At 43.6% G+C, this 27,330-nt stretch overlaps 1 protein-coding gene across 3 annotated transcripts; it reads right to left on the bottom strand.

Annotated features, from left to right (window-relative positions):
- Positions 1-27,278, bottom strand: NDUFA8 (NADH:ubiquinone oxidoreductase subunit A8). 3 transcript variants are annotated; one of them, XR_001485525.3, is made up of 5 exons: positions 27,157-27,278; positions 19,568-19,731; positions 15,453-15,618; positions 14,604-14,697; positions 11,603-11,923 (listed from the first exon to the last, which is right to left on the bottom strand). XR_001485525.3 is itself a non-coding variant. In XM_065530121.1 (4 exons), exons 1-4 carry the CDS (start codon positions 27,205-27,207, stop codon positions 503-505), a joined length of 387 nt encoding a protein of 128 aa, XP_065386193.1. In that variant the 5' UTR covers positions 27,208-27,278; the 3' UTR covers positions 1-502. The 3 variants fall into 3 exon arrangements, 2 of the variants coding, with proteins under 2 accessions (XP_065386193.1, XP_005580948.1); XM_065530121.1 differs by lacking the exons at positions 11,603-11,923; positions 14,604-14,697 and adding an exon at positions 1-508; XM_005580891.4 differs by lacking the exon at positions 14,604-14,697.
- Positions 27,279-27,330: the final 52 nt, after the last annotated feature.

Below are 27,330 nucleotides of genomic sequence, written 5' to 3'. Positions count from 1 at the left end.
TTCCACTTCCTGACAAGAATCTGGCCCTCATCTCAGGCTGGAGCTGGGGAGGTGGGGGGGCCTCCTAAATCCCAGGGACCTCCTCAATAGAAAGAGCCCTGACTGGAGGCAGGAGGCCTGCGTTCCAATCCTAACTGGCTGTGTGACCTGCGGGAAAGGGAAAGGGGCAAGGGGTCACTTGACATGTCTGAGCCCCCTAGATTAGAGGATAAGCCAGATGACCCTAAGGGCACATCCTGCTCACATGGGCTGGGGTTCCTAGTCTAGATCAAGACAAGCTTTTGGGACATTGCAATCCTGGGCTATGGTGACCTGTGAGTTTGCCCAATACCATGGCACAGACCTCTCCCACAGACAGATGGGCCTGGCCTCACACATGCTCTTGGAGAGACTGGAAACAGGACAGTGTCTTTGTTCTCCCAGCTCCACCAGGGTTTGAGTTTCTTCATCATGATGCTGCAGTGTCTATTTCTCCATCTCTCTCCAGTCTTTGCTGGGAAAGTCACCCCTAGCGAGAGAAGAGGCACCACGTTTGCCACTAGCCTCGGGCCGCTTTCATGCCCATGGTCCCACCTAATCCCTACAACCACTCTGCCAAGTAGACCTTACTTCCTGCATTTCATGGGTGAGGAAATGAAGGCTCAGAGAAGTGGAGTGACTTGCTCAAGGTCACACAGCTAATAAATAAGTGGCTGAGCTGGGAATTGAATCCAGGTCCCCTGGATCCCAGATCCCAGTAGAAAGACCATTCTCAATTTCTGCTTTGCCTAACTGCCTAGTCCCACTCTCAGTGGCAGCTCTGCTACCTGGAACTCCTCTCCTTCCTCTTTCTGGGGTCCCAGGTGCTATCCGTGGCACTGCTTTCTCCTTATCCAGGCAGGAAAGGTGCTTAGACTCAGAAGTACAAAGGCAAAGAGCCCTTTGAGAGGACCCAGACCATTCCCACTTGACCAGCTCTGTCTCCAGACAGATGAAGAAACTGAGGCCAGGCTTGAGACCTAGAATTAAAGGTACGGTCTCCTATCCAACCATGAGGTATAGTGGAAGGTGAATCTCACCCAACAGGATTCTAGGAGGCAGAGGCTCTCAGAAAGAGGGTTATCAGTGGAGAATGCATCAGGGGATGCATTCTATGGCAGGCAGGTCTGCTGGTCATGACTTGAAGGTTTGGAATGGACTGGCACAGAGAAGAGGGAACAGGCCAGACCCGAGGGTGGGGGTTGGGTGGCTTGGCTGAGCTGAAGGGTCAGGCAGCCTTGGCCAGGCTCCCATCTCCAGCCCCAGGGCGAGCGCGTGAGGTGGAGCTACAACATTCAAGCAGCTTCCTCCCCTTTGTTGGGAGTGATGTCGCCCATTTCCTGGATGTCCAAGAACCGGCTTCAAACAATAGCGCTGTCAGGAAGCCAGGAAGGGGCTGCTGCCCTGCCCCTAGTCCTGCCCCATCACTCCCCACCTCCTGAGATCTGGCCAGGCCATCCTTTATGCTTATCTCTTTGAGTCTGATGCCTCTGCCACCAGCCAGCTGTGTTTCTGCAGTCAGGCAACCTAACTTCTCTGGGCCTGAGCTCTCCGTCTAAAACTTGGCGAAGAGATTCTTACCTAGCAGAGCTGGCATGTCGATCAAAGGAGGTAATAACAATAGTAGTAGTGGTGGTGGCCAACACACCACACATAGATAATGCACGTGGAAACGCTTGGCACGTGGTAGGCTTGACAAATGTGAGTTGACAATTTTCATGATTCAGAGTCAATTCACCTTTTCCAAATGCCTACTAAGTGCCAAGCATTTCCACATGTGTTATCTAAGTTTGGTAGGTTAAGACTTACGGTTTTGGAGTCAGACAAAACTGGGTTTAAATCCCAGTTCTACCGCTTACTATATATAGCTGTGTGACCCGTGGTAATAACATAACCTTTCCGAGCCTCAGCTTCTTCATCCATAAAACGGGAATAACAGGAATGCCTATTTCATGAAGTCATCGCGAGAAATAAGTGGGTCAATAGATGTAGGACCCTTGGTGCAGTGCTTGGCAAACAGCAAGTACCTAATAAGTGTCAGTAATTATCATTTCCACCATGGGCTTCTACAGGCCCATTTCATATCTTTGCTCACACTGCTCCCCTGCCTCTAAGCCCCTCCTCTCTAAAAGTTGTGCAGGCATCCAACTCTGCACAACTTTTAACATTGAGTTGCAGCCACACAGGTAGTCCACAGTTCCACAGTGAGGGAGTCAGAAGTCTAGGCTCGATCCTAATTTCACTACTATCTGAACCCTTCCGATCTTTGGGCCTCAGTTTCCCCATCTGTGAAGTAAAGGGAATTTATGGTTCTCTGAGGGTCTCGCAATTCTGAGGCTCCATGAATTAGTCCAGTCCTCTGACACCAGACCATTCCTGACACTGGACTTGGCAACAAGTCAGAGCCCTCACCCGGCACGAGAGGGCGACTACGTGCTCAGGTCACGAGCAGGCGGGACGGGAATCCTCCCCAAATGCCGCGGAGATCTGCACAACTGGTTCAAGCTGTCTCCAGGCTTGGAAGCTGGGTGGATGTTTTTGTCAAGAAACATGGCCTTTTAATTAACACTATTGTCTGCCACTTAGCCCAAGGCTGACTCACAGGGAACACTGTGCTGGGGGGCCTCCATTCAGATAGCCTGTGGCTGGGGCTTTGTGTTCTGCCAGCCCCTCCCTCTTGCCTGGAAAAGGTCTGCCCCTCTGCCTGTCCACCTTGCCTCAAAACCCCCTGCTGGGTGCACTTGTCAGCCTGAGGGGTCCTATTGGCCGCACACCTACTTGGTGCAAGGTAATGTATAATCATCTTGTCACAGAATCAACAAAACCACCCCAGAAGGGCAGCACTGTTGTTACTCTCATTTCTCAAAGGAGAAAAATAAACTTCAGAGAAGCAAAGTGTGTTTCTCAAGTCTGACGGAAGACTCCACTGTCTCATGAGTCACCAGAGTGGCTTTTTGGACAGTAATAAGCTTAGAGCTGCATGGTCTGGGCCTGGGCAAGACACTTCACTCTCCATATTCTCTCCTGTCCGTCCTCATGCTTCCATTACCAATCACCCAATTCACCAACTCCAAACTGATAACTAAGAGGGAAGCAAAGAGCCCAGATTTTGCAGCCAAACAGCCATGGGTTATTTATTTATTTAGAAACAGGATCTCGCTGTGTTGCCCAGGTTGCAGTGTAGTGGTATGATCACAGCTGACTGCAGCCTTGAAGTCCTGGGCTCAAGGGATCCTCTCACCTCAGCCTCCTGAGTAGCTGAGACCACAGGCGTGTGCTACCATGCCCAGCTAATTTTTTCATTTCTGGAGAGGTAGGGTTTCACCATGTTGCCCAGACTGGTCTTGAGCTCCTGGGGTCAAGTGATCCTCCCACCTTAGCCTTCCAAAGTGCTGGGATTACAGGTATGAGCTACCATGCCCAGCCTAGCCCTGGGTTTTAATTCTGCTTCTGCCAGAGATAAAATATACATAGTCCCCACCTTGAGAAGCTCAAGTCAAGAAAGGGAGGTAAAGTAGAACAGTAAACAAATAATCACCATGTAATTTGACATACAAGAGAGCTGTACCTCATAGAAATTTCCCATGTCAAAGAGTCACTTCGGTCCTTTTCACAGCTGTTCAGGATCACGTTGTGTGGCTCTATTGCAACTCATTTACTGTTCACTACTAATGAACAGAAGCTTTTTTTTTTGTCTCTCTCTCTCTTCACTTTTTACAAGCAATACTGAATGAACATCCTTGTACACAGCTTAACGTACTTGAATCAGTGCTTCTGTGGTATAAATGTTTACAGGTGAGGAATGGTACACTCATTAGATTTTGATAGATGTACCAAATTACCTTCCAAACATAATGTATCAATACAACAATTTATACTCCTCCCCGTAGCATAGGAGAGTACGCATTTCCCCACTTCTGGGTCAATACTCAAAATTATCAACTTTTTACATTTTTGCTAAACTAATTAATGGCATTTTATTAAGGTTTTACTTTGCATTATTCTAACTGCTGTTGAGGTTAAACATCTTTCACATGTTTATTGGCCATTCTGATGCTCTCTTCTGCAAACTGTCAGTTCAGAGCCTTTGTAGATCTTTTTTTTTTTTTTGAGATGGAGTCTTGCTCTGTCACCCAGGCTGGAGTGCAGTGGTGCGATCTCAGCTTATTGCAACTTTTGCCTCCCAGGTTCAAGTGATTCTCGTGCCTCAGCCTCCTGAGTAGCTGGGATTACAGGTGCCCACCACCATGCCTAGCTAATTTTTGTATTTTTAGTAGAGACAGGGTTTCACCATGTTGCCCAGGCTGGTCTCAAACTCCTGACCTCATGATCCGCTCACGTCAGCCTCCCAAAGTGCTGGGATTCCAGGCGTGAGCCACCGCCCCCAGCTGCCTTTGTAGCTATTTCTATTTGAGTGTTTATCTCCCAACTTTCTGCTTCGATTCTGTCAAGTTTTTGATCCCACTCCTGCCCTTTAGGCTTCTGATGCTCAGGTCTCCTCCAAGGTCCCAAGCGCTGCGCCTCACTCCTGTAGTTTAATCGTCCCGAACCATTCCTCCACAGGATAGCACTAGCCACAGTTTCAGCCAGCCTGAATCCAGGAGGGCAGAGAAATTCAGATTGAATCTGGCCCAATCAAAAGACAGTTCAAGTAATGGATGATCTCCAAAAGGTTTCTCTTCTAACTTTAAGATCAAAGCCCTCATAATAATCCTCTAAAGAAACTCAGCCTCAAAGTTACATGAAATAATTTCTTTTTTCTTTCCTTTTTTTTTTTTTTTTTGTGTGTGTGTGTGTTTTTAGAGACGGAGTCTCACTTTGTCTCACCTAGGCTGGAAAGCAGTGGAGTGATCTTGGCTCACTGCAGCCTCTGCCTCCTGGGTTCAAGTGATTCTCCTGTCTCAGCCTCTGGATAACTGGGATTACAGGCATGTACCACCACACCTGGCTAATTTTGTATTTTTAGTAGAGATGGGGTTTCACCATGTTGGCCAGGCTGGTCTTGAACTCCTGAACTCAAGTGATCCACCCGCCCTGACCTCCCAAAGTGCTGGGATTATAGGCGTGAGCCACCGTACCCAGCCACATGATTTCTAATGAGGGAAGTGGTTGACAAAATCTCGGAATCCCTTCTGTATTTTGTCCTTGAAATGTCAGTGTGGGTGATCTATTTAAAACAGAAGGCCAAAATGGCCTTCTCATTTTAATGAAATTCCCGGAATGAATTGCCCAGGTGATTAGGTCTATTTCAAGAAAATATGAAAACTCCACTGTCTCCCCCAGCAAGCTGGCTAATAGAGAAACTACGTTTCATATATTTCTTGACATGGAAAATAGCCTGGATACCTACTTGGTCCAATTCTTTATTTTACAGCTAAAGAAACTGGCTGAAAGGGGAAAGTGCTTGCCAAGGCCACATAACAAGGTCAGAGACTGGTAGCACCCCAGCCTGCTTTTCCTCATTGCCCGGCTGCCCATCAGAGTGATATGGAAAAAAAGATGCTAAAGGACTTTCCGGAAAGTTGTTTGGTATGAATTCACCACTAGAATCCTCGGAAACAACCACAGCAGCCCAAGGGTGCTGCGTGTTCAACAATGAATCAAATAAATAAAGGCTTCAAGTCAAACCACTGTCACATGACATAATACCTTAGTTTTAGAGAGCAAGGGAAAGGAACAGCATTATCATTTTCTTTCTAGCATCAACTCTTCCATCAGAGCAGCAGAACTGATTAAAACAAGGCTTCCAGAAAGGGCATGCCTGCTTAATTTGCATTCAAACCTCAAATTAAAGGAATACTGGCATGCAATTTATGTTTCTTGCATGCAATTTATATTTCTTATTACCACAGCCTAATTTGACCTTTTATGCAACCATCTCCCTTCAGTTCACAGACAGCATTTTTGCTGAGACCGTGACAGGGATTTCTGGGCTTCTTTTTTTTTTTTTTTTCTTTTTGAAAAAACAAAAGCAAAAAGCTTGCAAGTCCCCTGTCTTTTCCAATGGCGTTAATCATTAAGGTAGAATCCTGGGTCTCCTTTTGCATAGAAAATGCCCTGATGTTTATTCTGTATAGAGTGATACACGTTTAACGATTAACTAAGCTACTCTGTTTTGCAGAGGCGACGGCTGTGCAGCATTCATTCAACAAATAGTCACCAAGCACTGACTATGTGTCGGCTGCTGTCACACAAAGGAGAAGATACAACTGCAAAGGAGATGCAGTTCTTGCTCCAAAGGAGCGCTATACAAGGCAGGTCATGCGCAGGGTGCTCCTGAATGCGGAGGAAGAGGTGATTCCCTTGCTGGGGGTGGGGATGTTGATAGCCACTTCACAAAGGAGACAAAATGTGAGCTGATTCTTCAAGAAAGGGATCACCAAGAAGAGGTGGGGAAGATCATCTGAGCAGAGGGCACAGCAAGAGGCAAGGCGCAGAGTGGGGCTCAACACAGATGGAGTGCTGGGGGACGGTAGTGGGAGATGAAGCTGGAGCGCTCTGAGTCACACTGTGAGGAGACTGACTGTCACACTGGGGAGACTGGACTTTACCCAGCAGACTGCAGAGACACCTATGGCAGGAAACGTCCCCATGATAGTAAAGGTGGAAGTATTATAGATAGGCTGTGACCTGCATTAGGCTCTTCCACACAAAACCACACTCCAGGCAGACGAGTTTCCTCTCTGTTCCTGAAGCACAGTGAGCCCTGCCCTGCCTTGGGGTTTTGCTCCTGCCAAAGGGTTTGTTCCTGCAGACTGGGACACTCTTCCATCCGCTCTTTCACTGGCTCACTTCTTTTCACACTCCAGGAGGAAACTCAAACCCCACTTCCTCTGAGAGTCCTTCTGTGGCCTGTCTTCCTGAACGTTCCCTCACCCCCTAGCTAGTCACTATTATATTAACCCTGTTTGGTTCCTTCTCAGGATTTATCGCAACCTGAAATCATCTTGTTTCTGATTGCCTGTTTATTGCCTCCACCACTGGAATGGAAGTTCCATGAGGGCAGGGCCCCTGTTTTGTTCACTACCCATGTCTAGAAAGGCAGGCTGCAAAATCAATGTTGATTGAATGAATTAACTAGTTAATGTGTTTCCAGAGTTCTAGCTGCAACTACACCCCCTTTTCTCCAACTGAACAAAGTATTTATGAGTATGAATGAGCAAGAGTGATAGTACTTATTATAATGCCTATTATATGTCCAAGCCACACCGCACACCAATTTTTTTTTTTTTCCTTTGGAGACAGATTCTCACTCTGTCACCCAGGCTGGAGTGCAGTGGCACGATCTCAGCTTACTGCAACCTCCACCTCCCAAGTTCAAATGATTGTCATGCCTCAGCCTCCCCCGTAGCTGGGATTACAGGTGCGTACCACTATGCCCAGCTAATTTTTGTATTTTTAGTAGAGACGGAGTTTTGTTGTCATATTGGCCAGGCTGGTCTCGAACTCCTAACCTCAGGTGATCCGACTGCCTTGGCCTCCCAAAATGCTACAATTACAGGTGTGAGCCACCACGCCCAGCCCTAGACCAATTAAATCCAAATCTCTGGTGATGAGATCCAGACATCAGTATTTCAAGATCCCCTTGGGTGATTCCAATGTGTATCCAGTGCTGAGACTCTAATACTTTTGAAGGACAAGCACACAGACAATCTTCCATTTTGTTTCCCAGATCTACCAGTTTTCATACATGAAGCCTAGGACATCTTAGCTACTCCCTAGTCTCTGGAATCTCTCTTATTTTTTAGAAGTCAATAAATTTGCAAATTTCAATATGTTACTTAAATTACTTGTGACACACATCACAAATAATCAAGATATATAAAGGCATCACAACCTCAAACTGAAACTTCCTAAATAGGAGAAGCAGCTTTTTAAAGCCCAAATATGCCATGATCCACCATGATCCATCTCAGGGCATAAAAAAAAAAAAATCCTTTATTATACCCAAAGCATTTCAGCTAGGATTTGAGATCTACAAAGATGGCAATTTAACCTCAAAGAGTTACTTGCATTTCTATATACAAGTAATTTGTTGTTTGTGGTTTTATATCATAGAAAGTGTTTGGAAGTCCTTTGGAAAGGTAAACTTCGTGTACAGTTGATCATTTCTTGGGTGTTTGTCATATACTGGGCACTAGGATATAGAAATAGAAATAAGATAGAAGTCCAACTCTTGCCGCACTGAGAACAGGAGAGGTAAGACACAGCCAGTGTCATGACAGGTGTTACTCAAATACAGTCTTATAACAACGCTACCATTTATCAGCCCTCTACTATGCATTTTGTGTGTGTGTAACTCACTATATACTCATAGCCATCCCAGAAGGCAGGTACTATTATTGTCATCTCCTCCCCTTTCTATTTTACAGATGAGGACTATAAGGTACAGAAAAGTTAAGTATCTTCTCTAGGGTCACACAGCCATTAAATGACCAGAGCCTGGATTCAAATCCAGACAGCCCAGCTCCACAGCCCTCATGCCCAACCGTCATACTACATGGTGTCACGGGAACAAAGGGGCAGGAAAGACAATTTCTGGCTGTAGGAAGGCGATACTTCCTGGGAAAGACACCATTCATGTTTGCCTTGAGAGATGGGGAGACTTTCAAGAGGCAGATGTGGGGAAGGACTGTTTCCCGGCAAGGGAATGGCATTCGTGAAGATCCAAAGATTCTTGGTGAATGGCATGTTGTAGAGTGTAGGCTACATAATAAGAAGTAAGATAACGATGGGGAAATGGGCTAGGTTAGGGCCAGATTATGGAGTGTCAGAGGCTAGGGCCAGATTAAGGATTTGGACTTTAGTTAACAGCCATTTGGGAGACCCTGAGGCTGCTGAGTAGCACAGGCACGTGGAGCAAACTTGAGGATGGACTGGAGCGGGAGATGGCAATGGGAGACCACTTAGGAAGCCATTTTAATAATCCAGGCAAGGAACAAAAACAGCCTAGGAAAGTGACAATGAGATAAAACAGGAAGTAGCAAATGTGAGCGATTACAGAAGAAACTCAACAGGACTTGATGTTGGATTGGAACTTGGAGTAAACGGAAGAGTCAAAGATGCATCTCAGGTTACTTGATACTGGGAGGATGGAGACACCATTAACTCAAATAGATAGGGAAGACAGGAACAGGCTTGGCAGAAGAAAGGAGGCAGATAAATTTCCTTTGGGGATATAAGGAATTCATCTCATTATTCTCAAGCCAAACCACCAGGAAGATTTTCTATTATTTGAAGTCCTGTTCAGGAATCCTTCACACTAACTGCTTTCCAATTGTTCTGTGACCTTTTACCTACTGAAATCGAGACAGACACTTGTTGTAAGAGACTTATTATATTTAATTACTTAGAGCCTTCTGTCCTAGAAGGCTATGATGTCGTGTAATCCCATCGAGAGAGTACAGGAAAGCCAAAAGTTAGTTTCTTTGTTCAAGGAATTCAAAGCAAGGTGGGGAGGAGGGAGGCAAGAACTGCTGTCCAACTTGGGCAAAAGTTACATCCTAGAATTGAATTTGAAACCATTAACAGTTCAAGATGTGTTGCTCTGGTTCTAAAGAGGTGAATGAACATTTGGGGAGTGAACAGTGCTAGAAGCTGCTGCAGGTAAATTACTTATAGCTCCTTCTCAGAAAGACAGTATGGTTTATTCCCTCATTACTCGTGTGATCTGTGGACCAGTGCCGTTAGCACAGGCCCTACCTCAGACCTACTGAATCAAAATCATTTTATTAGGATCTCCATATACACCCATTTATTTTGAGAGTACAGGCTTTGGAATCAGATGTGTCTGGGTTTAAATCCCAGCTTAGTCACTTACCACTTACTAGCAGGTAGCCTGCTGTACTTGCTTCCTCATGTCTAAAATCAGTATGTGGTTCTACACCTCGGTTTCACATCAGAATAGGCCGGGAGTGCTTTCAGAGATTCCATGCCCAGACCACACTACACACCAATTACAACAGAATCTCTGGGGGTGGGATCCAAATATCAGGATTTAAAGGCCTCCCAGGTGACTCCCGTGTGCACTCAAGGCTGAGAACCACTCATGGCTTTGACGAACAGGAGTGTGGCCATTGGAACCAGACAATCTTCACTTGTATCCTGTATCTACCACTTCTTATATCTGAGACTGGGGTTTCTTAACCTCTCGCTAAACTTTAACTTCCCTCATCTGTGAAATGAATATGACCTATAGTACCTCGTTCAAAGGACTCTGGGCACTGAAGGAGGTGAAACACGTAAAGTGCTTAGCACAGTGCACAATGAGTATTTGTTATTATTTATGCAAGGCGCAGCTTCCTTTGCAGAAAGAACCTAGGAAGCAACATGTGGGTTGAAGTATCATATAAACACCAATCTGCAGTCATGCTCATACCTTACTTCCAATTACTTGGCCACCAAAAGGTTAGTGGGTTTTGCCTCAGCTATTGAAAAAAATGCAAAAAAAAAAAAAAAAACCTATTATTTTTCATTAGAGAAACTGAGGCAAAAGTTGGTTGGCAAGTAACTTTTGCAGAACAGGTTGGGGGTTCTGCTGGAAGCATCCAAAATGCTTCCGGCTGTGGGGTCAGCACTAGGTACAGAAGCGGGCATGGCAGATCACACAATGCTTTTTCTTTGAACTGTCCTAGCACTTCAGGCAACAGACCCTGCACCTCATCTCTCTAGAGCCTCACAGCAATCTCTCCAGTTAGAAAATCTAGAAAGGGCTGGAAGGGTCTTTACAAAGACTCCTGTCCAACTGCTTTGCTTTTTAGAGTGTTGTAAAGAGGTAACCAAGGCCCAGGGAGCTGAGAAGACTTATGCAGGGTCATATGCAATTTAAAGCCATAACCAGAAGGCTTAAAATGACCCAGTCAGATGTAGAGGAAACAGCCTAGTAGTGAAAAAGGAATTGAATGAAAGGGGGAAAAAGACATAATAGTGCTTTGAACCAAAGAGCTTTATAAACACTTGTGGCTTTAACCTGCCCAGGAGGTAGATAAGCATGTGCCCTTTAGTTTGTCCTCAAACTCAACCTCTCACAAGAGGTTAAGGAACACACCCAAGGTTGGAATTGACACTCAGACCTCCAGACTTCCTGGCTTTGGAGCTGGAAGTTCAGCCTCCACCTCCCTTGTCTATCAGGAAAAACATCTGGGTTATAATGCTTGAGGATGGGATATCAAGGGGAAGTGGTGGAAGTTTGGTTCCTCAAGAAACTTTGAGCAAGACTGCATGAGACCCTGCTAGAGGCCCCTCCCATTCCCTGAGTCACGCCTCAAAGAAGTTTCTGCACTTCTATCCTGGAGGCTCCCCTTGTATGACCTTTAGGGAAATCTATTTGCCTAAGATGTTGGATGGAAGGAAAGAGAGCCGAGACTTCAAAATGTGTGAACAGACACACCCCAAGGAGCTGCCTAAAGTAACAAAGCCTTTCCTTCACATGACTACTTCTCCCTGTTCTAACAGGGATTCTCAGCCACATAAGCGAGTGCCTAAAGCAAAGCAAGAGGAACAGGCAAGACCACAAGAAGAAAAAGCAAGGGGAAGTCATCTTTAAAGGCCAAAAGGTCACATAAAACATAATAAAATACAACTGTTTCCTTTAAAAATTTTAATGGACAGGAAATGGTATAGAATAACTGCCAAGTCACATAAATTAACTTTTTTGTTAATGTTTGTGATCCCGGAAAGAACACACTATCAGTCGACGCAAATTGCATGGGCGTTTTCATCAGTTGGTGTCTGGGCACATGACCGAGTGTGGGCCACGGACCCATCTTTACTTGGTCCAGAAAAAAAAGTGGCTGCCATGTACGGCAGGCTTCAGATCTCCCTCGATCTCAGGGTTGGGCTCCGGTCTTGGTCTTGAGTGATAGGGATTCTCCGGTAAAGGTCGATCTGTTTTCACTTTGGTGACCTGGGAAGGGTGAAGAGGGCAAAAGCAAAGTTGAAAGCTAGGGTGGAGAAATCTGTAACCATGAACGTACCTCCTGGTGTCTCCCCAATGCTCTGGCTGCCACAACTGCTCCCCGACTTAAATCCCCAGCAAATCACATTCAGACTTATTTAATCCTTGAACAAACACTCAGGAAAGCCTACTTTATGTCATTCCATGTGGTAGAAACTAGGGATACAGAAGGGAACAAGGTACTGTCCTCAAAGGGATTACAGTCTAGTGAGGGAGAAAGCCAGGAATAACAACTAAGATTTCCAAATTACCCCAATGACTAATGGCAATGATGGAGACAGGAACTGCCTGCTATAGGAGTAAGGACTGTGTACATCTAACCCATCCTGAAGGCTGGAGGTTTGGACTATTTTTGAAGAGGTAAGACTTAGCTTAAAGTCTGAGCAGGAGCCAGTCAGAAAGACAAGGGAGGAAAAGACATTCCAAGTAAAGAGTACATATGAAGATAGACAGGCATGTCTTCAGAATGGCTGAAGCAAAGTCTGCATGAAGAATGGAGGGAGATGAAGCATCTCACCAACCACTTATTGCTAGAAATGATGCTGGCACATGATTCCATTCCATTTTCACTCTTATGAGGTCATTCTGCAGGGGCTCACTGAGGCCACCTAGCTAATAGCGGAAGAAATAGTACACAAAGTCAGATATGCCTACTCCAAAGCTTGTGCTTCTTAATACCACACTACAGTGGTGGACAGGCCAGATGATAAAGGGTATTAAATGATACGCAAAGGTGTTTGTGTTTTAACCTGATGGTTAACAGGTGCCACTGAAGCAGGGCAGTAACTAAATCCCATCTCTGTAGGCTGGAAAGTGTGAAAGCTAGACTGGAGAGACTCAAGACCCAAACTGGGGAGCTGAGCCAATAAGCCAGGAGAGTGGTGAAGTACTAAACTGCAACAGGGAGAGAGATACTTTACACTCACAGTATCCTCTGATGGTCACAAAAATCTTAACTGGAAAGCCAGCAGAAACTGCTGTCATTTTAAAGATAAATAGGCCCAGAGAAGTAAGAAGACATATTCTTCTTCAGAGGCATTATTATCTCTAGTTCACAGATGAAGACCAGGGAGGTTGGCATGCCTAAGATAAGATACACAGTAATGTCAGAGCTAAGGTTGGAACCTAAGTCTTCAATTCTACTAGTTTTGTTTGTTTGCTTTTGAAAGTTTTCCCAACGTCCTGCCATAAGCAGAGATGGTTCCTACTGATCCACTAATGGTTTCTTGGTATTTGTAGCTCCTTTAAGGAATTAAAGACATTTATGAAATTGGCTGGGCACGGTGGCTTATGCCTGTAATCCCAGCAATCTGGGAGGCTGAGGCAGGCGGATCACTTGACATCAGAGTTCAAGACCAGACCAGGCAACATAGTGAAACCCCATCTCTGCTAAAAATACAAAAATTAGCTGAGCGTGGTGGCAGGCACCGGTAATCTCAGCTACTCAAGAGGCTGAGGCAGAACTGCTTGAACCCGGGAGGCAGAGGTTGCAGTGAGCAGAGACTGTGGCACTGTACTCCAGCCTGGGTGACAGCGTGAGACTCCACTTCAAAAACAAAAACAAAAACAAAATGTTGTCCAGGCTAGTCTTGAACTCGTGAGCTCAAGCAATCCTCCTGCCTCAGCCTCCCAAAGTGCTAGAATTGCAGGTGTGAGCCATGGCACCTGGTCGAGAAATACACTTTTGAAAAGAGTAAAGATAATTTTTTTTTATCTTACAGAGTTTAAAAAAGTGTTAATACAAAGATTCAAGAATAAATATGCTTTCTTACTAGCATGACTTGTTATTTCTTCTTTCGTAAGTGTCGGAAATGAGAAAAGGTAGTTTTATTTGTTACATGTGTAAGTTCTACCACTTTCCAACCTAGAATTATCAACTATTTAAAATAATATGTTCAGTAAATCAAAAAGTATCTGAAAATAATCATGCCAGATACAAAAGGCAAAAAGTTTGCTAAGTTATTATTTATGACACCAAGCTTATATTCACAGATGCTATACACAAAGAGATGGGAACTAGACCGGGGGCTAAGGTGGCAGGATCGCTTGAGCCCAGGATCTCAAGACCAGATTGGGTAACACAGCAAAATCCTGTCTCTACTAAAATACAAAAATTAGCTGGGCATGGTGGCCTGCGCCTGTAGTCCCAGCTACTCGGGAGGCTGAGGTGGGAGAATCACCCGAGCCCAGGAAGTCAAGGCTGCAGTGAGCTGTGATCGCACCACTGTATTCCAGCCTAGGAGACAGAGTGAGACCTGAGATTTTTCCTCCATGCCTTGCTACCTGTGCTGCCCCAGAGGGAACGGACGGAGCTGAGGCTGAAGAAGCAGGGATGGGTCAGAACATAAAGGGCCTGCATGCCATGTTATAGAGAAGATGCTTTATCTCACCAGCAATGGAGAGTCCCATCCAGTTTTTAAAAACACAGTGACATAGATTTATTTTCCACACAGATCACTCTTCTTGTGGAGGTGTAATTTTATTCTCAATTCTTCATCTAAAGCCCACATTGATCCACCCTCCTCTCCCAGAACCTCATGTACCCCAGGTTAAGAATTCCTGTCCAAGAATAAGATAACAGCAGCAGGAACAATGAGGGATTTAAAAAAAAATTCCAGGAGATGCTAACCTATAGGAAGTGATGACTGCATGGAATCAGAACAGTAGGGAATGAAGAATTCAGGTTTCTAGCTCTGACGTTTCGACAGATGGTGGTGTCACAACTAAGATAGGAAATACAGGAGAAAGACAAACACTTTTAAAACTACAATTATGTAGTTTAAAAAAAAAATCTTAGATATGTTCCTGAAAAATGTGGCATAAGCCTGATCCTATTTCCCCAGTGAATTCCACAATAACCTCCACAATGTTTTCAACTAACAGTGTTTCACTAATACTTTAGCTTCCTCTACTCCCTTCTGTTCTTTAATTAGCTAATTAACTAAAAATAAATCTGCACATGCTAGAAGGTCTAAAGAAATACTTCTATTTTTTTCTTTTTTTTTTTTTTTAAGACAGAGTCTCCCTCTGTTGCCTAGGTTGGAGTGCAGTGGCGCAATCTCGGCTCACTGCAAGCTCCGCCTCCTGGGTTCATGCCATTCTCCTGCCTCAGCCTCCCAAGTACCTGGGACTACAGGCGCTTGCCACCACTCCCCGCTAATTTTTTGTATTTTTAGTAGAGACAGGGTTTCACCATGTTAGCCAGGATGGTCTCGATCTCCTGACCTTGTGACCCACCCACCTTGGCCTCCCAAAGTGCTGGGATTACAGGTGTGAGCCACTGCGCCCGGCCAGAAATATTTTTATTTTTAAAAATTCCTTTCTGGACTATGTATAATCACTGCCTAATTAATATGTTTGGTAAATCTGGCAAGTTCTTACAACATATCTGTATTCACAGAGACCCTTTGCTGACCACCTCTTGCCTTTATCCCACCCCTGAGTCAGAAAGTGAGACCTCCAGGAGAAGCCTTTTTACCTTTGACAGTTCTCCCAGGTCAGGCCGCACCCAGCCCAATTTGTCCAGCACACACTCGTCAAACTTTGCCTGCTGTTTGCGACAGTGACGAAATAACTGCTGGCCAGTATAATCAATGCAAGTCCAATATTCTGTAAAAGGCTCTGCGCAGTGACGTTTTATCTGCCTGGAAAAGAAGGCTGGGTTAAACAATGAAAAACAGAAAAATGGTAAAACAATGAAAAACAGAAAAGTGAGAAGAAAATAGGTACAGAAAATAGGTATAGCCTTGCTTTTTGAAAGGCATGTGAGTATATATTCTTACCTCACTTACAAGACAACTTCAGGATCCTCCAGTTGAGAACAAGTTAGTAAACAAAAAAGATTTCTGAGGTAGAAAACCTAATTTCTTTATGTAGTAAGAAGAAAAGAGTGTAGCCTAATGCATGCATATTTTACTCAGAGAAGAACTCCTTACTTGGGGCCTATTTATTCTTTTCTTTAGATCCAATTCCTCAAAGGGTATCAGCTTAGCAAATTTAGAAGAGAAGGAGGCATAATTAGATAATGGACATGCTGACAGAAGTCAGAGGTGACAGACAATGGCAAAGGAAGAGACAAAATTATACAAAGCAAATACACAAACTAACAAGCAGAAGATCCTGGGATCATTCAGTATAAAGACAAACTGCACTCCACTCCTCAAAAGCTCAAGGTCCTCATTCTATTTACACATTGAATAAAAATAGATATTAATCCTTGCTATCAAGAACAAAGTTATATTTGGTATTCTCTGTTAAGAAGCAGGGTAGCATATAATTCATTCTGTGGCTATCAAAAATGGCTAGAGAAAATTTAACTTCTGTGTATAAAAAGAATAAGCTTCAGTTTTTTGCAAAATCCCCCTTATCATTCAACCCTGCTAGTATGCATGTTCAAGCAAGAATAAAATACCATCATTTTATGTAAAAGCCATACTTGAGGCAGTGAAATTCAGAACACCTCTTTCTCCCAATGAAATAATAATTTTATTATTTAAGTGCTTACCTGTCATACTCCAGAAATCTAGCTACACTCTCACATGAATCCTGTTTAACATGGATCAGGAAGGAAGGATTTCAGAGATGGCCCACAGAAGTACACAGTGACAAATCTGCTTTTCACTCCTGCCCAATAAGCCACTCAGCTGCCCTCCTGGAGGTCCACCAACGTCACTGGTTTCTTAGGTTTCCCTTCCAGGTATTCTAAGCACAACCTGCACCCACGTAACTTCTACACAAGAATCACTTTGATAGAAAGCAACCATTTCCAATGGGAGTTTTATATTCCTCCAAAACGCTGCAGCAGCAGACGGGCTGCAAACCACTACTCTAGTAGCACAGATCCCTGTTCTGGACCCCATTCCCCATACCTAACAATTATCTATTAATGCCTACAACCAGCAACTTCAGCAGTGAGAAATTCCTCTATGGAGGCAGTTAGGCACCTTGGGAATTTGTGAAATCCAAACATTCCCCGCTTAAAACGTACTACCACTGGGCCATGGAAAAAAAGCTTTGCAAAAGTTCTCTTAGAAAATAAAAATTGTTTAGGCTGGATGTGGTGGCTCACGCATGTAATCCCAGCACCTTGGGAGGCCAAGGTAGGCGGATCACTTGAGGCCAGGAGTTCAAGACCAGCCTGGACAACATGGCGAAACCCCATCTCTACTAAAAATACAAAAATAAGCCAGGCGTGGTGGCACACACCTGTAATCCCAGCTACTCAGGTGGCTGAGGCACAAGAATCACTTGAACCCAGGACGCAGAGGTTGCAGCAAACCAAGATTATGCCACAGCACTACAGTCTGGGTGACAGAGTGAGACTCTGTCTCAAAAAAAAAGAAAAATTGTTTAAATAAACACACACTCACACATACACACACACACTCAACCTCGCTGGCAATCAAATCAATGCAAATCGAAACATCCAAAAATATTTGCACCCCCCAAATATTTAAATATTATGCATACCAGAAGCCAGCGCTGAGGACAGCATAAACTGATCCAACATTTAAAAACCAAAAGCAATTGCCGGGCACGGTGGTTCATGCCTGTAATCTCAGCACTTTGGGAGGCCGAGGCAGGAGGATCACGAGGTCAGGAGATCGAGACCACGGTGAAACCCCGTCTCTACTAAAAATACAAAAAATTAGCCGGGCGTGGCGGTAGGCGCCTGTAGTCCCAGCTACTAAGGAGGCTGAGGCAGGAGAATGGTGTGAACCCGGGAGGCGGAGCTTGCAGTGAGCCAAGACCTCGCCACTGCACTCCAGCCTGGGCAACAGAGCGACATTCTGTCTCAAAAAAAAAAAAAAAAAAAAGCAATAAAGTTCAAGAGCCATAATAATGTTCAAAGCCTTTTATAGAATAATCTCACTGTTAGGAAATTTATGCCAATGAATTATTGACTAATGAAAACGATCTACACGCAAAGGTAATCACTGCAGATTTATCCAAAATAATCAAAAACTGAAATCAACAATGATGTTCAATAACAGGAATTGGTCAGGTATGTTATGGTTGGTTTATCCACTGATGGAATAATATATAACCATTAAAAATGATGATCATGGCCAGGTGCAGTGGCTCACACCTGTAATCCCAGAACTCTGGGAGGCCAAGGAGAGCAGATCACTTGAGGTCAGAAGTTCGAGACCAGCCTGGCCAACATGGTGAAACCCCATCTCTACCAAAAATACAAAAAAATTAGCCAGGCTTAGTGGTGCGGGCCTGTAGACATGTGAATCGCTTGAAGCCAGGAGGCAGAGGTTGCAGTGAGCCAAGATCACACCATTGCACTCCAGCCTGGGCAACACAGTGAGACTCCGTCTCAAAACAAAAAGATCATGAAGACTATACAGCAACTTCAAAGAATGTTTCCAATAATGTCAAGTGAAAAATAAAAATGAATTTCTCAATGTATACATACTATGATTATAACCACAAAAATATCTTTGCATAGAGACAAAGACAGCAGAAGCAAGAAAGAAGGAAAGCAGCTACTGTGCTAAGGTATCTATTTTTCTTTTCTCTAATGTCACTGTTGTGGACATTGGTGGTTTTTGCCTAGTCAGCAGTCATTCCCCCATTCTTCTGTAACATCCTTCTAATTCTCCTTTGGGAACAACCTCTCCCTGTCTCTTAGCAATGTGGTTTGGATGAAGCTAAGTCCACTCCCCATCTCAGGCCTAACCAATCAGAGCCTTTTATCTCCTGAAGCACAAGTGATGCAATGATATGTATATGAAGTCAGCCAGCCAGGACAATTAGACTCAGTCCAGGAGCTTCTGCTCACTTCTGGATAAAGGGCACACTTTGTCTAGGTTTGCTAAGCAAGTATCAACAGAATAGCAGCTTGAGTGGCTGGTGGCCATTTGTGGTACAGCAAGGTAACAGCCTTTCTGAAATGAGGTAAACAGAGAAAACCAGAACTAAAAGACTGTGAAAACAGGAGAGGCAAAAAGACATCAAGTAATTGTGAAATTATTTAAGCCCTTGAATCCAGTCCTGCCTGATGCCAGGCCTATTTCTGGACTTCAGAGTTACAAGAGCCAATTTCCTTTGAGTTGACTTTCTCTCCTTTTAAATAGAGTGCTAATATGCTTGTTAAAACATTTTCCTACAATTACACAGTTTAGGTTTTTTTTACTTAAGTATCAAGCACAGTGACCTACCTAAAACCTAACTCTGAATACAATTTTCTTTCCATCATACCTGTGTTCTGTAGTAATGACAACAACCTAGTGAATGCCTGCTTAAAAAGGACTGTGCTAAGTTGTTTTACATGCCTTTTCAAATTTTTCACAGCAAAAAGACTTTCCCCTTGCTGTAGCAAAAATGGTCACCAGTCACTTGCTTAGCAAACCTAGATAGGTATTATTTTACAATTTGGAAACTGAGATTCATGGAGATTAAAGAACTTGCCAGATAATAAAAACAAAACTAAAAATAATTATCATCCTTTGAATGTTTTACCTTGGTCTGATTTCAAAGCCTATGTACTTCCTACTAAAATCCACATTATTAGCTGGCTGTTCACTTATTAATTTAAACCTTTATGTTTCAACCAAGTAGGCACTGATACCAGAAGATTTTTACCTAAAGAAGTCCAAAGCACACTTGTTGACCAGCTTGCCTTCCTCCAAACACCGCCTCGGATCTTTCTCTTCCCAGCGGCAGAGCATAAACTCCTTGTTGGGCTTATCACACTGAGCTCCATAGTGATGGGCCGCAGCTTTAAGCACAGCAGAACTAACTTTCACCTAGGAAAGGAAAGATGGGACAAAGACCACAGACTGTGAACCAGAATACCACTTTCTCAAGTTAACCTCATGCGGGTCAGAATAGAGAACACAAAAGTAGCACTGTTCTGACTTTACCAAGAGTAGCACTGTTCTGACTTTACCAAGTGCTACCAAAAGTAGCACTGTTCTGACTTTGTCATTTTTTTTTTTTGGTCACTCCCATCACCCAGGCTGGAATGTAGTGGCGCGATGTCGGCTCACTGCAACTTCGGCCTCCCAGGCTCAAGTGATTCTGCTGTCTCAGCCTCCCAAGTAGCTGGGATTACAGGCATGAGCCATCTCACCCGGCGATTCTTTATAATCTGTGGTGATTTAGAGAACACGAAGCTCTTTCACATATATTATTTTCTTCACTTTTACAATAATCTCATGAAAAGATTACTATTCCCATTACTATCCCCATTTTAGAGCGGAAGAAATGGCACCCCTAATAGAATCTTTAGATATGTATGGTAGACAGAAAGGGGGTGTGGAGAAGGATGGAGGCTTCTGGGATGTAGGGAGAGGAACCAACTCTGGAGAGCTTCACTGAGTTTCTGCTGCTGGAATAAAATCAATAGATATATAAGGCTGGGCACAGTGGCTCATACAGGTAATCCCAGCACTTTGGGAGGCCAAAGCAGGCAGATCACTTGAGGTCAGGAGCTCAAGACCAGCCTGGCCAACACGGTGAAAGCTCATCGCTAGTGAAGATACTAGAGATGTATCTGGGCATGGTGGTATACACCTATAATCCCAGCTACTAGGGAGGTTGAGGCATGAGAACTGCTTGAACCCAGGAGGCAGAGGTTGCAGTGAGCCAAGATCATGCCACCACACTCCAGCCTGGGTGACACAGTAAGACTCTGTCTCAAAAAAAAAAAAAAAAAAGAATTAAATTAAATCAAATTAATGGATAAATAAAACTCCCAGAGGACTACAGAGTCACAGAAGACAAGGCTGGAAGGGATCACAAACAGCATCTAGTCCATCTAGTAATAGTCCATCTAGTCCATCTAGTAGTAACTAATAATGAAGTACTAAAATCTGCAAATTTTTTAAAAATCAGAGCATATCCAAGGTTGCCATCCCTTTAACTATGCACACCCGTTTCCCTCAATAGCATTTTAGTGATATTTTCTTGAGAAGATACACAGTGTAGATACAGCCAGCACAGAAAGAACAGTAAACTGCCCAGGGCCTACTAACAACTGCTCAAGCAAGAGACCTGCTGGTCCCTTTTCTGTACTACCTTTTCTTATACCAATACCACAATGTTTTAATTACTGTCACTGAAGAGAACATTTTGTTATCTGGGAGAACCATCCTCTTCATTCTTCCTTTTCAAAACTTTTCTGGCTATTCTTTCAGAAGAACACCTTCCCCCAATAATTTGCATTCAAATTGTATTAAATTTAGTTATATATTAAATTAGGGAACAATGGGCACTTTTATAAAACTGGGTACCTGCTCAAACTTCACATCCTCAGAGAGTCTCTCTCTAATCATCTTATATAAGCTAGCATCAGTGGTCACTTGTGTGGTCTGGTCTTAGCACTCATGTGCCAAGTCTGATCAATTCTAGATATACTTGTTCTTTCCTCTCTGTAAGCACAATCTCTGTGTAAGCACCAATCACGCTGGGGTCATCAACATCTTTCTCAATAATTTTTTTTTTTTTTTTTTTTTTTTTTTTTTTTTTTTGAGACAGAGTCTCGCTTAGTCGCCCAGGCTGGAGTGCAGTGGCGCGATCTCGGCTCACTGCAAGCTCCGCCTCCCGGGTTCACGCCATTCTCCTGCCTCAGCCTCCCGAGTAGCTGGGACTACAGGCGCCCGCCGCCTCGCCCGGCTAATTTTTTTGCATTTTTAGTAGAGACGGGGTTTCACCGTGTTAGCCAGGATGGTCTCGATCTCCTGACCTTGTGATCCGCCCGCCTCGGCCTCCCAAAGTGCTGGGATTACAGGCGTGAGCCACCGCGCCCGGCCCTTTCTCAATAATTTTAAGAGCCACTGAGTGGTCTGTGTGTGACTAGAATATAAGCTCCAGAAGGGAAGGGATTTTGTTATCAACAGAGATTCACTACTGTAAAGATATCAATTCTCCCTAAATTAATATATGGTAATTAAATATAATGTTGACTACAGTACACACCAAGCACCCAAAATAGTGTCTAGCATAAGTAGTTGTTGAGCACCCACTCTTTGCTAGAAAATGGGGATACAATAATTAGAAAACAGATATGAATACATGAATTACACCTTCTCATCCACAACACAGTACTTCTCTCCATTAATTCATATTCAGGTCATTCTTGTCCTTTGGTTAAAATTACAGTTTCCTTCATTATAGGGACCTTGAAGATTTCTTGTTTATTCCTCAGTATTTTAGCACTTTTGATACTATCTAAATAGGATAGTTTTTCTATTAGATTTTCAAACTGCTTGCTTTTGAAAATCTGCTTGTTTACTGCTTGCTTGTACACTGTATTTTCTCTCCAGCCATCTTACTGAACTCTTGTTAGTTCTGACACAAAACTCGAGAAGATTAACAGAAAAACTGCCATTTACAAATAAAAACTGTCTCTTTCCCTTCTCATACTTTATTTTTTCTTCTTATTCTCATTTCCTATTTTATTGCTTTGACCAACCCCTTCAGGCCAATACAGATGAAGAGCAATGACAGCAGACAACCTTCCCTTTTTCTAAAATTAAAAGCAGGTTTGGTATAATATTTGCTGTTGGTATCTGGAATATAGTTGTTTGGATATTCCTTGTTAAGAAAACTTCTTTCTAATTCTAATTAGTTTTGCTTTACCCATGTTTTCTATACCAGAAAAGACTAAAATTTTTAGGCTTCGTTTTCATTAATTTATAAATGTAACATAGAGCATTAACAGATTTTGTAAAACGGATCCAATGTATTTCTAGAATAAAATCTAGTCTGTCACAGTGCATTATGATTTAATACACTACTGAATTTGATTTGTAAAATTAAAATTTTTTGTGTGAGAACAGTCTGTAATTTTATTTTATTTTATTATTATTATTTTTTTTGAGACCGAGTTTTGGTCTTGTCCAGGCTGGAGGGCAGTGGCGCAATCTCGGCTCACCGCAACCTCCACCTCCCGGGTTCAAGTGATTCTCCTGCCTCAGCCTTCCTGAGTAGCTGGGATTACAGGCATGCACCACCAAACCCAGCTAATTCTGTATTTTTGGTAGAGACAGCGTGCCTCCATGTTGGTTAGGCTGGTCTCAAACTCCCAACCTCAGTGATCCTCCCACCTCAGCCTCCCAAAGTGCTGGGATTATAGGCATGGGCCACCGCGCCCAGCTGTAATTTTATTTTTTATGCACTTTACGCAGCTAGGTTATTAATAAAAGGCAAGGAAAGATGACAAGGGTAATAATCTATACACTATAGAAAGGAGAATAAAGTTATGACTATGTCTATTAATAGTGCAACTGTTACAATTATCAAAAATAAAGTTATGACATAAGTGAAATCTGCCATGATGACTCTAATAAATTTATGTTTAAAATCTGTAAAGTTTTCGTATTAAAGGTTTTGAAAATAATTTATTTAGGAAAACTGGCACACATTTGCTTGTTTTATTACCTATAAACAACTAGGAGAATAAAAACTAACACTCAAACTTTTTTAAAAGCTTAATATATTTTAATAATTAAGTTAGTTATATTTACTTGTCATATGCCTTAAAAGAGCTTTAACTGGCTGATTCATCTATTCAAAGGCCCAAAACTATAAGGCCTGCCTGCATTATTTATTTCCCTACAAATGTGGAAATCTTATCAAAACGAAGGTATACTCATGTTGTTGAGCATATAAAACACCATCCCTGTCACAGGAAAATAAAGGAAGACATTGAGTCTGTTTTGTAATTAATGAAAAAGAGGGATGTGCTAGAGACAACACAGTGAGTCAGTGGCAACCCCGGTGGCAACCCCAAAACTGGAACACTGAGATTGTGACCTCCAATGAGGCTTCTTCCCATGATATCACCATCCCTGAGGTGGATGAGCCTGAGATGTCACCATATCCCCTCACCTGCTTCTTCACTAAGACTGATGAATTCCAACAGAAACAACATCCTTTCACAGCTGTTTACTGTGAATACCCTCTCAAATTCCTTCAGCTCTCTTTGTCTCAAAGAACACAGAATTTCAACATCCTTCCTCATTTATTCTCACAACAGCCTCACTGCGCAGCAGGGTTACACAGTCTGCAGGTGTGGAAACTGAGACAAAGTCACCATCTAGAGCCAATCAAACTTCTAGTCCTGTCCTTGCCTCCTTAAACTATGTCTGTACCTCTTTTTATAGTACTTTATTTATACCATACCTTGAGTTTTCCTAAATTTATGTAAAACAGAGAATAGTACTTATTTAATAAAACTGTTACGAAGATTCAATTAGCTAATACATATAAAAATAAGAACAGTGCCTATCACATTGAAAGTACACCATAAATATTAGCTATTTTTATTTTCACTCAAAATTGTCAATATGTCCAAGGACTTTCCAGTCCAAAGCTTCTGACTGCTTTTTTCAATGGAGATGTGTCATAACTCCTAAGCCAATGAGGTCCAAAATGTATTTAACTCGCTCTCCAAACCTGCTCCTTCTTCTGGCTTCACCAGAAATATTGCCATGTTGCAAATCTGACTTTGATTCTTCAACTTTCCCTGCCTCCAATATCAAATCCGTTGCTAAGTCTGATCAATTCTAGATATACTTGTTCTTTCCTCTCTGAAAGCACAGTCTCTGTAAACACCAATTACACTGGGATCATTAACATCTTTCTCAATAATTTTAAGAACCACTGAGACCAGTCTCCCTGCTTTTCTTTTTGTTTCTTCAATCCACTCTTCACACAGCTGCTAGAGTGATCTCCCTAAACGACAATTCTTATTTTACTCTGCTATTAAATTAGCAACCAAACTCTCATTCAGCCTTGATAGCAGAATAAAGCCTAAACTTCCTAACGGGTATGGAAAGGCTTCTGGACCCAAACTATCTTCCCATCCTTCTCACCCACAACATTTCAAAAAGGGACTATTTACTGTTCTCTCAGAACACTGAACTCCTGTTTGGCTCCCTGCATTTTCCCATCTCCTTACTTTTGCTCAGACCCTACCCTCACTCAGAGGGGTCTTCTCTCCATCTCTGCCTATAAGTGCCATTCTTCAAATGCCATTTAGCCACATCTTACATTATGCCCAAAAAGTGCTTTCTCTATTCCCTTTATAGCTTCAGAGAATTTTATAGCTAGGATCACCTCATCTTACAAATAACCATGTCTGCAAATGCTAAAATCAAGTAATCAAGGTGACCGGCAGTTGGATCTAAAATTTAGATCCAACTTCAAATCTTTTCCTAAACCATATCTGCCCCCTTTCATAGTATTTAATCACACTTTGTCTTGTATTTTAGTTATTTAAGTAACTATCTGTATGTTCATTCAATTGTGTGAAGCCTAAAGGCAAATGTATTTCAGATATACCAGTTCTATGAAATAGAATCTCAGACGTTTGTTGAACCTAATAAAAACTGCAACAAGAAATTCAGCAACTCAAGATTAACCCAGCTACATGGGGGGTGGGGGGGAACAAAAGACTGTTGGCCACAGGGCAGCTCCCCTCTGCCACCTCAGAGTAAATGTCACTTTAATATAAGTCCCTGAACATAGCTAATAATTTCTTCCTCAGGAAAATAACAGTTGCCACTCTCACAGGCATCTAAGTTTAAATGAAGCATTGCAGGTAAAACACTTAACATATGGCCGGGCGCGGTGGCTCATGCCTGTAATCCCAGCACTTTGGGAGGCCAAGGCGGGCAGATCACTAAGTCAGAAGATTGAAACTATCCTGGCTAAAACGGTGAAACCCCGTCTCTACTGAAAATACAAAAAATTAGCCGGGTGTGGTGGCGGGCGCCTTTAATCGCAGCTACTCGGGAGGCTGAGCGCAGAAGCGCTTGAACCCGGGAGGCAGAGGTTGCAACGAGCCAAGATCGCGCCACTGCACTCCAGCCTGGGCGACAGAGCGAGACTCTGTCTCGAAAACAACAACAACAAACAAAGAAAACACTTAACATAGTATATTAGTGCTGGCACATCATTTCTAGTCTTGGTCTTCCTCTCCTTTAATATAGCCTGTTCTACTACTCAGCCCTGCCATGGCACTCCTGTGCTTTAAAACCTTCCACCTCTTCCCACCATCTCCCTTACGGGATTGAGTCCAAACTGTTTGGTCTGGCCTTGTGGAAGCTGCTTCCAAGTCCTATCTCAGCCCAAGTTGCCTCTCCAGGCTCAGCACCTGCTGCTTCCCACCACCACCACTAGGGTCACATCAAACCGTACTTGGCTTCCTAAACACACAGATTCTGCTAGGCCTTCTCATTCTTTTGAGTTTTCACCCATAATACAGTGGAAAAGCATTGGTTTTAAAATCAGACCTGGGTTCACTTCCAGCTCTATTACTTACAAGCTCCATGACCTTAGGCAAATCATTTCTACTCTCGGGGCCTAGTTCCTTATTTATAACATGTTACGACCCATTGTGTATGTATATATCCTACCTTACAGTGTTGCTGGGAAGATTCAATGAATTAATGCACGGAAAGTAATTAGCATCCTGCTTGGCATCTAGAAAGGACTTGATCATGTTAGCTATAATTAGTAGGGTATGTTTCTATTTCACTTCTCACAGCACTAACTACATTGTACTGTGATGGCCTCTTTATGTGTCTGTCTCCCTACTGGATTGAAAGTCCATGAAAGCAGGAAGTATACCTCTTCCAGCATTGTGTGTACATGTTAATTACTCAAATGATATCTCCTGAATAAACGAATGCTTTAAGTGAGTCCTGTTACCGAACACCTTCCCATGGCTGCGAGTAGATGCACGCTCCAATATCGTCTCGTTTTCCCGCGGCCTCCTCGCCCCACTCTATGCACTCTGCACCGGTGATACCACTTTAAGGTAGTGACTGTCTCCCTCGACTGTGAGCCCCTAGGGTTCACATTGAGCCCCTATACTCACTTCGCATGCAAGTTTGAGGATTAAGCGACATAAGCTAAGTAAAATGACTGGTTGGTGCTTAATAAAATGTATCACTATTATTCACGGAAGGAGAAGCAGGTCGCCGTGGAAGGCGAAAGGGGGAGGATTCTAGAGTCATTGCGGGATGCAGCAGGGTGGGGTAGAGAGGGGAGGCGACTCCCGAAGCTGCGGAGGGGACCTCCGGGGGTCGACCTGTATAGGTGTTGGAGGACTGGGGAGGGGGGCCCGGGGCCCAGGATCCGCGGAGCCTAAGTGGGGCTGGGCCCAGGCCCGAGAAGCCGCAGCCCCATGTCTCCCTTGCCTGTCCTCCGGACAGCCTCACCTCGTCTACTTTCAGCTCCTCTAGAGTGGGCAGCTCCACTATCCCCGGCATGACGGCTGCAGCCCCGACCCCGACGAGGAGCCCTCAGCCGCGTCTCCCCCGTCTCCTTGAACTCCCCTTTCGACCGCTGAGTGCCACACGGCGCCTGCGCATGCGCATCCGGTAACACGCAGG

Source organism: Macaca fascicularis, chromosome 15, assembly GCF_037993035.2.
Source record: "Macaca fascicularis isolate 582-1 chromosome 15, T2T-MFA8v1.1".
NCBI classification, from domain to species: Eukaryota; Metazoa; Chordata; class Mammalia; order Primates; family Cercopithecidae; genus Macaca; species Macaca fascicularis.
Note: the sequence above shows the minus strand (reverse complement) of the source record. Positions and strands in the feature narration are given on the sequence as shown.